Source organism: Bombina bombina, chromosome 3, assembly GCF_027579735.1.
Source record: "Bombina bombina isolate aBomBom1 chromosome 3, aBomBom1.pri, whole genome shotgun sequence".
Classification (NCBI taxonomy): Eukaryota; Metazoa; Chordata; class Amphibia; order Anura; family Bombinatoridae; genus Bombina; species Bombina bombina.
Genome location: NC_069501.1, coordinates 205,983,687 through 205,999,788, shown reverse-complemented (window position 1 = coordinate 205,999,788; position 16,102 = coordinate 205,983,687). Strand labels below are relative to the sequence as shown.

At 38.3% G+C, this 16,102-nt stretch overlaps 1 protein-coding gene across 1 annotated transcript in view; it reads left to right on the top strand.

Moving 5' to 3' along the window:
- TRPV1 (transient receptor potential cation channel subfamily V member 1) overlaps positions 1-16,102 on the top strand; it is a 341,264-nt gene that overhangs the window by 166,113 nt on the left and 159,049 nt on the right. The window contains exon 4 of the mRNA XM_053706095.1: positions 7,238-7,390. Within this exon, the coding sequence (XP_053562070.1) occupies positions 7,238-7,390 (153 nt within the window). The remainder of the gene's footprint in view (positions 1-7,237; positions 7,391-16,102) is intronic.

Below are 16,102 nucleotides of genomic sequence, written 5' to 3'. Positions count from 1 at the left end.
TGATCATAGCAGACAATCCTATTTTAATGAACAAAAAAACTGTTCTATAAATTACTGGCTTACACTTTTATTGCTGCTTGCAGAAAAGAAAGGAATGCGCTTCTGTTTACTGTAAAATGGTTCACAACCTTATTCAATAAATACATATGTATTCATTAAGTTATGGATTTGCTTTTATAATAGGTGGCGATTGATCTATACGTCATTTATAGAATTTACACCCTATAAACTTGTTGAAGTTCACTTGATTTCGGCAGTGTACGTTAGACGATTTCTACGTTTTTTCTACTCTTCACCAGTTTTGTCTATAATAATAATAACAGAGGATTTAGAAGCTGTTTTAAGCTGTTAACTTACAACCACATAATTGAATGTGGCAAGAGGCAAGAAACAGAAAACAAACAAGCAAACAAAAAAGACACAGCCTCAGAAAATGGGTATAATTCTTCCCTTTACTGATAATTTTAGTAACTGATCAAATTCCTTGTATTTATCACTGTCAGTAACATCCAGATTTGCTGTAAAAAATACTTTTGTGAAAGTCTCCCTCAAGGGTTTATAAGAGAACGAAAGATCGCTAACAATGCGTCGTAGACTTTTCAAACACTGTTGTACGGCTACCACCTTTGCTGTTTTTTGTTCTTTTCTTTTTCTTACTTTGCTTTTTCATACTATGGGCTAGAAAATAAGTGGAGCGCAAATATGCGCTGGTATTACAAGTTGAGCGCAATGCGTTTGTATTGCTGGGAAGCGAGCTTGCATCCATAGGCATGAGAACTTAGCGTAGTGAAGGGGGTAGGTCACGCAGTGATGGGCAGCAGATTTTAAATATATATGTTTATGATTATATACATGTACGGTATATTTGTGTTTATATGTGTATATACACATTAACACATAAATATTTATGTATATAAGCATATACATCTATATTTATAAAGAACACACAGTTCCAAATAGACTGCAATGTAAAGGCACTTTTCAGTGCCATTTTTTTTCTAATACCCCACACCCGCCAAATTTAACAACTGCTTTGTGGTGTTATTTTTTATTAAAAAAATTCAAATAAAAAAACTACATACCTCTTAAATTTGGCGCCAATTGGGGCACTTTTGGAAAATTAAACAGACAGATCTCTGGTTAATTTTATAAGCACTAATTTCAACCGCGGACGCACGGTAGCTATAACCAGCCACTTGTAATAGCTGGTTATTGTTGGTGTATGTATCAAAAAGACACTGGAAGCTTTTAAAGAAAACTGCATTAGGCTTTACTTGTACAGATGCATCAGCAATATTTGGAACATACCAAAGGACTTGTAAAACTATAGTCAGCACACACAGAGGAGGAAAAACACAATAGAGATTAAAAAACAACTTCCTTCCTGTATAAAAGAATGAACAAGATCACAGATATAAACAATCAGCAATCTAAACTGAACAGCGCCATCTACAGCATCAATGTTGTTCATACATGTGGTATAGTACATGCTGTTGTATTTCCCAACACCCCTTCTCAACGGCATGTACATAATTACACAACATTCAGTTTCTTTTGAAGAAAACAATGCCGTTCCTTTGGCAACGGCTTTGTGAGTGCGTCTGCAGTCATCTCTTCCGATGGGCAGTATTGAATGTCAATAATACCTTGTTCTTGCATGTCCCTGAGTAAATGATATTTTACATCAATGTGCTTGGTTCGAGGATTCACTCTTTCTGATTGTGTCAACTTTATACACCCTTGGTTGTCTTCAAGAATTGGTATGGGTTTAGACACATCCAGTCCCATGTCTTGAAAAAGTTGACAAATCCAAATTGCTTCTTGACATGCATGTGCTGCTGCTATATATTCTGCTTCCGTTGAAGAGAGTGCAACAGTCGCTTGTTTTCGACTGGACCAACTTATTGTTCCTTCTCCATACTGGAAGATGTAACCACTTGTAGATTTGCGGTCAGTGGTATCTCCGGCCCAATCAGCATATCCAATTAGTTTTGGGTTTGATGTTGCTGGCAGTCGCAGCTTCATCCGAATTGTTCCTTTTAGGTACTGTATCACCCTCTTTACTGCATTCCAGTCGCGTTGACATGGTATCGCAACTTTTCTACAGAGTATACCTATTGCTGCGGCAATGTCTGGTCTTGTCACGGTGGCAATGTATAGCAATTTTCCAATTGCCCTGCGGTAATTGTCGTTATTGGGTAACACGTTTTTCTATTCCGTTGTTTTTCAGGTAATCTGGTTCCATAGGTGTTTTCACCTCTTTTGCATCTTGCATGTGAAATTGCTCTAATATTTCTGTAATTTTCTGACTTTGGTTAAGAAGATAGCTTCCATCCTCTTCCCTTTCTATTTGGATTCCTAAATAATAAGTGATGTTCCCTAGTTCTTTAATCTCAAAGTTCTGTTTTAATATATGAACTATTTGGTCACAGTCCCCTTCTTGTTCAAAACAAGTTATGATGTCATCAACATAAATTAGGATGTATATCCATTTGTTTTCTTGATGCCTTGAATATAGACATGGATCTGCTTTGCTTCTTGAGAATCCTTGTTTCATGAGTACTTCATTCACTTTTTCATTCCACATTCTCGCAGCTTGCTTTAGTCCATAGATGCTCTTTTGAAGTTTGCATACAAGGTTCGGTTCCCTCTCAAATCCAGGTGGCTGTTCCATGTAGAGATCCTCTTTGATGTCTCCATATAGGAAAGCAGTTTTGACGTCCAGGTGCCTCACTTGCATTCCCTTTCCGGCTGCAATGCTAAGGAGCGCTCTGGTGGTGGAGTGTTTTACAACTGGAGCAAAAGTTTCATCATAATCTTCTCCAAATTTCTGTGAATATCCCTTTGCAACTAATCTTGCCTTGTATCTGTGGATATTTCCTTCTGCATCGTATTTTACTTTAAAAGTCCATTTGCTTCCTATAGCTTTGTGACTGGGGGGGAGCTCAGTGAGTGTCCAGGTTTTGTTTTCCTGAAGTGATTTTATTTCTTCTTCGGCTGCTTTTCTCCATTGGTTGGCTTCCCTTTTTGGCAATTTTTCAATATCTTCCCAGGATGTTGGTTCGAGTGTTTCATGTGTCTTAGCGATGTATGACAGCTTGCGGGGTGGTATACCTTTCGTCACCCGAGTTGATTTTCTGATTTCTGGTTGTTCAGTGGGTTCTATTGGTTTGTGAGTAGCTGTTTTTTCTATTGTGAGCTCCACTTCTTGCTCTGTCTCCTGTACAGCTTCACTTTGGTCAGCATCTCTTGCTGATTCAGTGGAGAGGTTCTCTTTATGGCTTTCGAGGGACATTTTTTCTGATGTTTGACTTTCATCAAAATAAACACTGCGGCTTATTGTGATCTTGTTGGTCTTTGGATGAAGAATTCTATAGCCTTTACTTTGTTCACTGTAGCCCATAAGAATGCTTTCTATGGCTGTGTTCTCTAATTTGGAGCGTTTCTCACTTGGAACATGGGCATATGCTTTACATCCAAACACTCTAATATGTCCCATACTAGGTTTTGATCCATTCCACATTTCATATGGGGTGCTCTCAATAGTTTTTGATGGTAGCCTGTTCTGTAAGTATGTTGCAGTCATTATTGCTTCACCCCAGTACTGGTTAGGTAAATTGGCGTCTGAAAGCATGCATCTTGCCATTTTTATGAGGGTGCGATTTTTCCTTTCTGCAACACCATTTTGCTCAGGAGTGTATGGTACAGTCGTTTGGTGTATAATGCCTTGTTTCTTCATGTATGACTCCACTTCCTTACTCATATATTCCCCTCCGTTGTCGGTACGTATTATTCCTGGTTTCCGTTGAAATGTATTGCTAAATGTAGCTATAAATTCTTGAAGTTTCTCTGATGTCTCACTTTTGTGCTTCATCAGATATGTTGTTGTGTACCTGGAATAATCGTCAATGTAAGTCAGTAAATATCTGTTCCCGCCGGGTGTGGGGGTTTTCATTGGTCCACACACATCACTGTGTATGAGTTCCATGGGGTGAGTGGTTTTTCTTTGACTGGCTTGTGGAAGTGGGGTACGTGTGGCCTTTGCTTTGATACAACATGTGCACTTCATGAGCATGTCACAAGGCAAAATTATCATGTCTTCTGATAAACCTTCCTTTGCAAGTTCCTTTATGGCCTCTGGGTTTCGATGCCCTAATCGCCTGTGCCACAGGTGGATACATTTGTTGTGTGGATTATGAATGGCTGTTTTGTCTTGCTTCCTTTCAGTGATAAGTTTGTACAGGTGTTCGTTCAATCTTCCTTTTGCTAGGATTTGTTTCCTGTTTGGAATTGTGCATTCATTGCCTTGGAACTGAACTGTGAGTCCATTGTTAGCAAGAGTTTTCACTGATAGGAGGCTTCCTTCTAAACTTGGGACATACAGAACATTCTTTACTAGATTGCTTTGCTTACCTCCTGATGGTGTGATGCAAGTCAGGAACCCTTGACCATTACCTTCAGCTGTAATACTTTTCCCATTTGCTAGGAAGACTTTATCTTTAGTATTGAAATCAATTTCTGTGAAGAATGTCTCGTCACTTGTCATGTGACTAGTTGCCCCTGAGTCAATGCACCATCCGTGTGGTGTACTATTCTGAGTCACTTTAAAGCTGCGCTCCATGATGCAGCTGCAGTTTGCTTTGTGGCTGCCTTAGCTCTCTCTCTTGTAGGTGGTTCTAACCTTCGCTGCTCAGCTTTCCAGATTGAGCAGTTCTTTTTCAGGTGACCGACCTTTTTGCAGCGAAAACACACTCTGGTTTCTCCGTTTTGTTTTTTGCCTTCTTGCGCCTTCAGAGCTACCTCTGATCTCTCATTTTCTTCACTATGCATGTTTTCCTTTCTTCTATTATATTCATCAATTAGTTTTCCCTTAGCATATTCTAGTGTTAGTTCTTGTTTGGGTCTGGTTTCTAGAACATTGATAAGGGCACTATATGACTCTGGAAGGCTGCATAGTAACAATGCTACTATATGATTGTCTTTAATTTCTTCTCCAATTGCACATAGCTGTTCCACAATCTCTAGCATAGCATTCACATGTTCACACATTTCCTGGCCTTTTTCCAGCCTCATCTTATATAGTTTGCGCAGCAAATATAGTTTACTATTTAAGTTTGAACGCTCATGCAGTTTTTGTAGTGCAGTCCACATACCTTTAGCTGTGTTTTCTTTTCTTATGTGAATGAGTTGATCATCCTCCACTAACAGGCTTATAACTGTTTTTGCTTGTCTGTTTTTCTTGTCCCATTCCCCTGGATTATCAGTGGGTCTGTTTGTATCCAGCACCTCCCATAAATCATCTTTGGATAACAGCATTTCAAGCTTAAACTTCCACAGCTGGTAGTTGGTATTATTTAACTTCGCTATTGCATATTTCACATCTGAACCACTTGCCATCTTTCAGTAATTTGGATGCAGCTCTTGTTTCCTCACACAGTATTTGCTTGGATCATAGATGCAACACTTACTGACTTGTAGTTTCTTTTTCTTCAGTGTCTGGGCCCATAACCTGTTGGTGTATGTATCAAAAAGACACTGGAAGCTTTTAAAGAAAACTGCATTAGGCTTTACTTGTACAGATGCATCAGCAATATTTGGAACATACCAAAGGACTTGTAAAACTATAGTCAGCACACACAGAGGAGGAAAAACACAATAGAGATTAAAAAACAACTTCCTTCCTGTATAAAAGAATGAACAAGATCACAGATATAAACAATCAGCAATCTAAACTGAACAGCGCCATCTACAGCATCAATGTTGTTCATACATGTGGTATAGTACATGCTGTTGTATTTCCCAACAGTTATTTATTGTGCACCCGCAAATAGGCAAATTTGCAGTTTACGGGCGCACAAAACATTAGTGCTCCACTTGTAATCTAGCCCTATGTTTTTCTTGTGTGCTGCATCATTTTTACTATTTGCATAATTTTATTTCTTATAGTGGTTTGGTACCATTTTTGCATTTGAGTGACTTCTGGTACCTGATGCAAATTAAAAACAGCAGGTAGTAGGACCACATTTTTTTCTTCCATGCCAATCAACAAAAGCATTTATAGTAGGTAAAGAGTAAAGTTTACCAATATTATTCACAACTGTCTTAGATCTCCATCCTTCCCCCCCATTCTGTACTAAAATCACAGCACTATTGTTAGTTTACATGTAGTTACTAGCAGTGTTCCCTTAAAGGCCAGAAATTGTGAGTGGCCCAGCAGTAAAACAGTTAATAAGGTAACCATATCTCGGTGCTATGAATTGTATTGTGTTTGCTAACTGCAGGGTGTGGTTGAATAATTAACTGTTCAACCGCTGGGCCGCTCATAAAATCTGGCCTTAGAGGGAACACTGGTTACTAGGGTTACTAGTTGTCCTCCACAAAAATACTGTAAAATCTGTCTGTGGCTGGGCACAATGGTAGGGGAGGTCACACAATGCCCCTCTACCTTAGCCCCTTGCTGTTGAACGCACTATCTATATTTTCACAACTGAGTAGTCATTTTACCACATGACTGCCAGTAACATACATAACTGTTTGTCTGCCAGTATTACACGTGGACCGTATTGATTTTACAACCTTGACTGCCCCTTAATTCTTTATGCTCTATATTTGTAGGCACTAAGGGACTTTATAAAAACTGGACATTTTAGTGCCCAGTATTTTTGTTAAAACATTTCTGGACAGCCTACTACTGGGCACCTGGCAGTCTTAGTAGTTACTAGTCATCTTCCATGCTTTCAAGCTAATCGGTCTTCAGACAAGCAGTCCAGCAACAGTACCCTTCATGAAAATAGCTGCATTGTTCCAGTCTTGGGAGCAACTTGTTCTGTGTCTCCCAGTTGTCAGGACAAAATACTGCACCAAATGACACCATGACTACCTGCAGCATCTGGGATCTAATGCTGCTCTCCCTCACAAGCCACTCGCCACTTACAGTTTGTATCTTATTTAGCAAATAAAACAAAACTACTGTAGTTGCTTTATGGACAGACCAGAAATATTAATTGTTTAGGTGAGTATTTATTGTATATAAACTTTGTATTGCCAATACATTGCAAATAAAACAATCATTTTGGTACCATATTAATATTGTGAAATTATAAGCTCTTCTGAGCATCACCCTCATTCTGTATTCATTTGTTTTGTAAAGTCTGTTTTATGTATTTGTATTTCATGTTTACCATGAGTCAGAATTAGCCCTCCAGAAACTGATAATCTTTATTTTTTTATTCCACAGAGCCAGAAACAGGAAAAACATGTTTACTAAAAGCTATGCTGAATTTGAATGATGGGAAAAATGACACTATACAACTGTTTCTGGATATAGCAGAGAAAACAGGTGATCTGAAAGAATTTATCAACTCCGCTTACACAGATAACTATTACAGAGGTAAGAAATAACTAATCTAATCAAGTTATTAGGGAGATATGTAATTAAAAAAAAATATTTTGTTCCAAATATCAATGTTTTAATTATATTGCTGATTGAACATATGACTGAGCTACTACAACAGGTATATGGTAAACATAAATACACATACACACACATATATATATATATATATATATAAACAAAATAATACAGAAGGTGCACTCGCCCTATATATAAAAATGTTTTTTAATGCAAAATTAACGTTTTTGGGGAGTAACCCCCTTCCTCAGACTCTTGTGAAACAAACAAAGACCACTCAATTGCAATATTGCATCTGCAATGAATAAGATAATGCTTATGTGACCGGGATTTTATAGGGAATGCTTCTTCGTAAGCACAAAGTCCCAGCACGTTCATGATAGTTTATTTTACAGTGGAAATTGGATTTGTTTCAACAGAAAAGCTCAAAATTGACTGATAAAACAGCCAAGTCACACTTCTTAAGGTTACAATAAAGGAAACTAGACGTGGGCTCCTTGCCTAATGTGCCTATTGGGATATGGTTGCATCTCAATGATGAAGCCCAAAGGAGGCTGAAACAATTGTCTGGGGTTGCCATTTCCCCTGTTCAGAGGAGAATTGCCTGGTATTTTGGGGCTGGACTGACCTTGTTAGTTGGGATCAGACTGATGTACTTTGGGAAAGTTTTTTCTCTATGAAAAGCACAATTGGGCCAGCCACTGAGCTGTTTGTTCCCGGCAGGTTGCTTCTCTTTCTGTATGTATTTATATTATGGCCTTGAGGAAAATCTCCCTAAGGGTGATGGGGGAAACCAGACATGGACTTCTTGCCCAATGTGCCTAGAGGAATATGACTTCAATTCACTGACAAGGCCCAAAGGAGGCTGAAACAATTGTCTGGGGTTGCCATTTCCCTTCTATTTTGGGGTTGGACTGATCTTGTTAGACGGGATCAGACTGATATACTACAGGAAAGATTCCCTTTGTGAAAAGCACACTGTTATGTTCCGGTGTACATGCACTCGGGACACAGACCCTCGGGGCAGTGGTAGGGATTTGGAGACACCGAGCCCTGACCCGGTGAAGAGTATCCTGGACGTGGATAGATGATATTCTGTGATTCATAGTTGCAAGAAGTTATTGTAGAATTCATGGAGAGTGCAACGTGTATACAATATATTCTGGCTTCACTGTGACTTATAGTTAGTTAATAGGAGTAGCTGCAGGATTCATGAGAGAAAAATATAGCAATGTAGGATGTTCAGGCTTTAGAGTAAACTGGTAGAAGATTCACTCATAGATGCAAACTAAGATTTGTTACAGGTTCACAGTACATACTATTATATAGAGCTGTATGACAGCAAAGCAGAGCAGCACAGGTGATAGACAAGTTGCAAGTTTAAGGCATTAAATGCTGTTTGTGCATATATTGGAGAATCACATGAAAGCTTTTAACTGAACACATAGATGCAGAGTTCTGAATATATTAACATATTTGGAGGAGGATATTTCAGCTATGACAACTTGTAGCAGAGAATAGTTATAAAGTGCTGAGTAAGATTCTGTTGTAGTAATTAGAGAGTGATTATAACCAAATGCATACTTGAATTTAGAATAAAGTTCAGAGTTTGTTAGGTAGCAGTGTCCAGGAAACAAAATGGTATTATATGGATACTTGCAATTAGATGATTTTAAGCATAGCTAAAGGGAAAGGCTTTAGCTTGAATATGCTGGTAAAATCCATGCAGTAACAGTCACAGACCTCTGTTGTTCTGGAACACAACTTTAAAGCTAATGCAATGCACATTAGGCCTAAGAAGACTTAAAAAGAGGCTGAAGGAATCAGGTGCATGAATGATTAATTAGGCAGGTAAGTTGAATGCAGATACTGCCCAAATCAGCATGATTGTCAGTAGCAGGGAAGGCAGTCTTAAAGGGACAGTGATATCAGGCAGGCATATGTTACAGAACCCCCTCCTTAAAGGCGACCTCCGGATGCCCAACACAATCCAAATGGAGAGAGAACAACAATGATATGGAGAGCCAGTAGTAGCTTCATGGAGGTAGTGAGTCCAATCCGAAATCAAGAAAGGAGGGTTGAGATCTCTTGAAAAAGCAAAATGACAATGCAAAGGCCATGGATTTCAGGTATCAAAAGATCTTGAAAATGATGAGAGCAAAACTTGAAGTCATCTTTCTTGTAGTCATCATGAGAATGCTTGAACGTAACATACAATGAGCTTCCAACAACGGAATCATCCTGAGGGTTGATAGGCGAATGTACTTCATGACAGATGACCATGTTCACAGCCAATGAAAAGGCACCCAGTCCTAGACATATGAATAGGTTTTCCTCAACTTCAGAAATAGAGATGCAGCATTCTTGATTGTAAACCCGATTATCCACCTTTGGAACAGAGATTTGAGTACCCTCAGAATTAACCTCTTGGCAGAGGATTAGATATACTCCACTAGGATCAGGTATATGAATGCCCACACCAGGGCAAGGTTCAGGAATACCCACATCTGGGCAAGGTTCAGGAATATCCTCAGTAGGATCAGGTGAAGGAATGCCCATACCAGGGCAAGGTTCAGGAATACCCACATCAGGGCAAGGTTCAGTAATATCCTCAGTAGGATCAGGTACAGGAATGCCCACTCCAGGGCAAGGTTCAGGAATATCCTCAGTAGGATCAGGTACAGGAATGCCCACTCCAGGGCAAGGTTCAGGAATAACCTCAGTAGGATCAGGTACAGGAATGCCCACACCAGGGCAAGGTTCAAGGACAGAAGAACTGAGGATAGGTGTGCCAACGTCAAGGCTTTGTTCATGGACGAGAGGCTTGAAGACTGGTATGCCCTCATTAGGGTTAGAAACATGAGTGTCCAAATTTGGGACAGTTGCTGAGATACTTGTACTGGGATCAGGTTCAACTATAGAAAAAGAAAAAGAACCCACTTTAGAGCCAGGAACCATACTCTCTTCTGAGCAGAGGGCAAGGTTTTCTTCGGGGTTCACAAACAAAGAATTTACAAGACCCACTTTAGAGCCAAGAACCATACTCGCTTCTGAGCAGAGGGCATGGCTATCTTCAGGATCAAGTATTATTACACCCATTTCCGGGTAAAACAAAGAAATACCCATACCAGGGTCAAAAACAGGAGAGTCCACCTTGATGCCTGGTTTAGTAGTATCATCATGGGAAACAGGGTCAGGAATGTCCACTTGGTATCTAGGTTCAATAATATCCTCACAGGGTTCAGTATCAAGAATTACTGTACAGGGAATAGATGTAGTAGAAAATGTAGGTTGATGCGCAGTATGTCCCAAGGAAAACATTTTCTTAGATGCAGTAACAGAAGAATTTTGAAAAGGTGGAGTGTACTTAAATGTGCAACTCTCGGGTAGTTGCGGAGGAATTGTGATGCAAGATTCTAACTAAGATGTTTTCTGAAGTTCAGCAGGCATACTTATTTGAATTTGAATTTCAGAGCTAAATTCTCGAGGGACTAACTCTGGAAAACGGAGAGGCTGTATATCTGGAACAAATTTATCTTTTGCTTCTAGCACAGGGTTTACAGACATTGAGGTAGCATGAGAGGGATGTAAGGAATCAGTAGTTGAAAGCAGTGTTTGTAATTGTAGAGTTTGAGAAGATAAACCATTAAGTGCTTCAATAACAGGCTGATGGCGACTAGAGACAACATCCAGCTTGGTGTGGAGAGTATCATGAGGGCAAGAGAGGATCTGGCACAACAGAAACTGAAACAGGAGATTCAGGCTGAGTTTCCTCTTTACACTTCTGATTTTCTGTAGGCAGAAAAATTTTCTTTTTCTTCTTTTTTTTAGAGAGCTTAGATAACTGATATTTCTTCCCAATATGAGGCTTCTTAGGGTGGTGCCACTGTGGCCTGGTGTACCTTATATCAGTTTGAGAACAGAAATCCGCTTCATCACTGGATGCATAATTCTGAAGTAATAAATCAGCATAGTACTTGTGGGGACCATTTCTCCAAACAACAGTCTGTAAACCAGATGTCTCTTCTTCCAGCTCTGAATCTGTCCAATCTACAGAATCCCTGGGAATATCAGAAATAGGAAGATCAGTATTTCCATGAGAGGTTTCATGATGGAAGCTGTCTGCAGCATCTATATTGTAAATATAGCTTCCAAGGATGTCATTATAGCCAATAGGTTGAGGTTTTGTCTGAGTTTGTGGCGAATTAAAGTTGCGCTCATACGAGTCTAATGCCAGTTCAGCTGGATCTGTGAAGTCATCCTCCTCGTTGACATATTCAGACTCAGAGTCAGTATCACCAGGATGGGGATCGCAAACGGTAGGAGTAGATGGTATTCTGGAATAGTATTCCTGTCTCTTTAAATCTTTAAAGATATTATTTTTTTCTGCTTAATCTATGAATACATCCTCTTCAGTTACATAGTCAGACTCAGAATCCGTTTCACCAAAATAGAAATCACTAACATGAGTAGATGAAATTCTAGAAAAGTGGTTCTGTCTCTTTAAATCTTTAAAGATCTGAATTTTTCTGCTGAATGTATACATTCTCTTCATTTTCATAGTCAGATTCAGAATCAGTTTCACCAAAATAGGAACCACGAACATGAGTAGAGGATACTCTAGTATAGGAGTACTGTGTCTTTAAATTTTTAAAAGTATGAAAATCTTCTGTTTTTCCTTTAGGGATAGCTTGGGTCTGAGATAGATTGTATATTTTATTTTTCTTTGTGGGTCGGTGCATCCACTACCACTGCGGAACCCTTTTTTAGGCATTAGCTTTCTGTCATGTTCCAGTGTACATGTGCTCAGGACACAGACCCTCGGGCAGTGGTAGGGATTTGGAGACACCGACCCCTGACCCGGGGAAGAGTATCCTGGACGTGGATAGATGTTATTCTGTGATTCATAGTTGCAAGAAGTTATTGTAGAATTCATGGAGAGTGCAACATATGTATACAATATATTCTGACTTCACTGTGACTTATAGTTAGAACGTGTTTAGTTCTAATATTGCAATGTACCAAACGTTTTATATTTTAATCTCAACTGTCCCATATTTTGTGGGATTGTCATGAGTAGTGAGGTCTATATTAATAAAAGTTTACACATTGGAAATGTGGTTAATGCTTGACCATGAGTTATTATTCTCGGTAACTGTTCCAGCAAGTGCATGGTAAAGCACATAGTAATATATTGTTTTGTGTATTGAACATAATGATATATTATAGATATTAATATACACACATAATGTGCTTAGAATATATGTGTGTACAATTTGTTTTATGTGAACATGTGTGATGTAATGCACAAATACTTTACAATTTTGACAGATATTATGTGTTTACCGGTTTCTATGGCAATGTTATATACAAATACACCTAGCAACGTTGACACTATAAGTGTTTTAATTTAATTGGATGACATAGATGTGTGAGGTTGTGTGTAGCAAATAATGTGATGTTATTATGTTATTTTTTGTCTACTCATATGTATATAAATATACAGTGGTGGCAAAAATTGTGGACACTTTTTTAACTTTTTATGTTTTGCAGCTTTGCAGAATTATAGGATTATAGGAAATGTTATTTTGTACCAAATGCAAATGTTTATATGTCCATTTAAAGATAAATTCATTCTGAATTCAATAAAAAAAAAACAGAATGCAAATGTATGTAGTACAAAACAAGTTATGCTAACTTTAGTCTAAAAAAGAAACACAAGTGTGATTCAGTTGAGAAGCGGATGTTAACTACAAACCCTACTGGCCAATCACAGTCCTTGTCCTGGGGAACAATCAAATGGCAGTAACTACAATACATCTTGTGAGAAGTTGAGGAAAGTCAGTTTTGCTCTTTGTTCTGTAGAAGAAAGACTGTTAGCACGGTGTAAATGAAGCGTAATTGTAGAGTGTGTGAATATTGTTAGTATTTCTTTAAATTTATTGTGTAGATAATAAGTACAGCAATGGCACAAAAGAATAGAGTTGATTGGTCACCCACGAAAAGTACCAGGATTGTTTTATTACGTGAATCGAGTCTTTCTTATGCTGAAATTGCAAGGCAAGTGGGTCAGTGACAACATCTTGTGTACGAAAGTGCTGTTTACATTATCAGGAAACAAAGTCACTTAAAAACAAACCAGGTAAAGGCCGAAAAAAGTGCAAAAAAGCAACTGATGACAGAAAAATAAAAATACTGTGTATGAAGAACAGATTTGTTTTGTCTGAGGCTATCAGAGCCAAATCTGTTCAACTGGTGTTTGTGTCAGTTCCAGAATGGTAACGATCAGACTATCAACTATGGTATTAAGAGGAAGAATTCCGACAAAAAAAAAAAAACATATCTCAATCTACAGCAGCACAGGAAACAACTACAGTGGGCAAAAGAACACATTGGATGGACAGACGATCAGTGGAAGCAAGTTATTTGGAGTGACGAAAGTAAGATATCCTTATTTGGTAGTAATGGCCGAAAATACGTGAGACATAGAGTAGGAAAAGAGCTACATTCAGACTGTATGGAGGCCAATGTAAAGACCGCATGTAATGTAATCGACCGCACGCTGAACGAAAGAAAATACATTGACACCATTCTGGAACCAAAACTGCTAATTTCCATCAGGGATCTCTTTCCCAACAATGCACCATTTCTATTTCAGCAGGATTCAGCTCCCTGCCACAAAGCAAAAATATGCAATCAGTGGTTCACAACAAAGTCCATTCCATTGTTGACCTGGCCAGGAAACAGCCCTGACCTGAACCCGAGAGAAAATTTGTGTCATATAATTTGAAAAACCTTGTACGAATGAAGCTTCCATGAAATAAAGGCAATTAATTGAGGCTTTAATTGCTTCCTGGCACCAAGTAATAACGAAGGCAGAGCTTCAAACACTTGTTGGCTCAATGACACGTCACTGTGATGTGGTTTTAAAGAATAAAGGCTACCCTACTAAATACTGATAGTTCATTGAAACCATAAGTGCATTATAGTAGTTACAGCATGATTGCAGTATTTCCTGCATAACTGTTTTCTACTGCATATAATTTGCATTCTATTGTATTAAATTCAGCATTAAATTGTCTTTAAATTGACATATAAACATTTGCATGTGGTGCAAAATAGCATTTCCTATAAGCCTGCAAAGTTGCAAAACATTACAATTTCAAAGAGTATCTACAATTTTTGCCACCACGATATATATATATATATATATATACTATGTATAGATGAATGATACTACAGGACGTGACGTGTTTGCCACTTCCGGTTTTACGTAATACTGGAACACATGTTTGCATTCCAAATCCACTTTGTTTGGTGCCACAAAGAGATTGAGGTGTATGCACACTGATTGACTGATTGGATTGTATACACTTTAAATGTGTTGCTTTTCATTAACCCCTTAAGGACCAAGGCCATTTTTCAATTTCTTTCCCTGAAGGACCAGGGCTATTTTTAAATTTCTGCGGTGTTTGTGTTTAGCTGTAATTTTCCTCTTACTCATTTACTGTACCCATACATATTATATACCGTTTTTCTCGCCATTAAATGGACTTTCTAAAGATACCATTTTTTTCATCATATCTTATCATTTACTTTAAAAAAATGATAAAATATTAGGAAAAAATTGAAAAAAACACACTTTTTCTAACTTTGACCCCCACAATCTGTTACACATCTACAATCACCAAAAAACACCCATGCTAAATAGTTTCTAAATTTTGTCCTGAGTTTAGAAATACCCAATGTTTACATGTTCTTTGCTTTTTTTGTAACTTATAGGCTATAAATACAAGTAGCACTTTGCTATTTTCAAACCACTTTTTTTCAAAATTAGCGCTAGTTACATTGGAACACTGATATCTTTCAGGAATCCCTGATTAACCCTTGACATGTATATATTTTTTTTTTAGAAGACATCCCAAAGTATTGATCTAGGCCCATTTTGGTATATTTCATGCCACCATTTCACCACCAAATGCAATCAAATAAAAAAAATTGTTCACTTTTTCCCAAATATTTTCACAAACTTTAGGTTTCTCACTGAAATTATTTACAAACAACTTGTGCAATTATGGCATAAATGGTTGTAAATGCTTCTCTGGGATCCCCTTTGTTCAGAAATAGCAGACATATATGACTTTGGCGTTGCTTTTTGGTAATTAGAAGGCCGCTAAATGCCACTGCGCATCACACGTGTATTATGCCCAGCAGTGAAGGGGTTAATTAGGGAGCATGTAGGGAGCGTCTAGGGTTAATTTTAGCTTTAGTGTAGTGTAGTAGACAACCCCAAGTATTGATCTAGGCCCATCTTGGTATATTTCATGCTACCATTTCACCGCTAAATGCGATTAAATAAAAAAAAACGTAAAATTTTTCACAATTTTAGGTTTCTCACTGAAATTATTTACAAACAACTTTTCAAAGTATGGCATAAATGATTGTAAATGCTTCTCTGGGATCCCCTTTGTTCAGAAATAGGAGACATATATGGCTTTGGTGTTGCTTTTTGGTAATTATAAGGCCGCTAAATGCTGCTGCTCATCACATGTGTATTATGGCTAGCAGTTAAGGGGTTAATTAGGGAGCTTGTAGGGAGCTTGCAGGGTTAATTTTAGCTTTAGTGTAGAGATCAGCCTCCCACCTGACACATCAGACCCTCTGATCCCTCCCAAACAGCTCCCTTCCCTC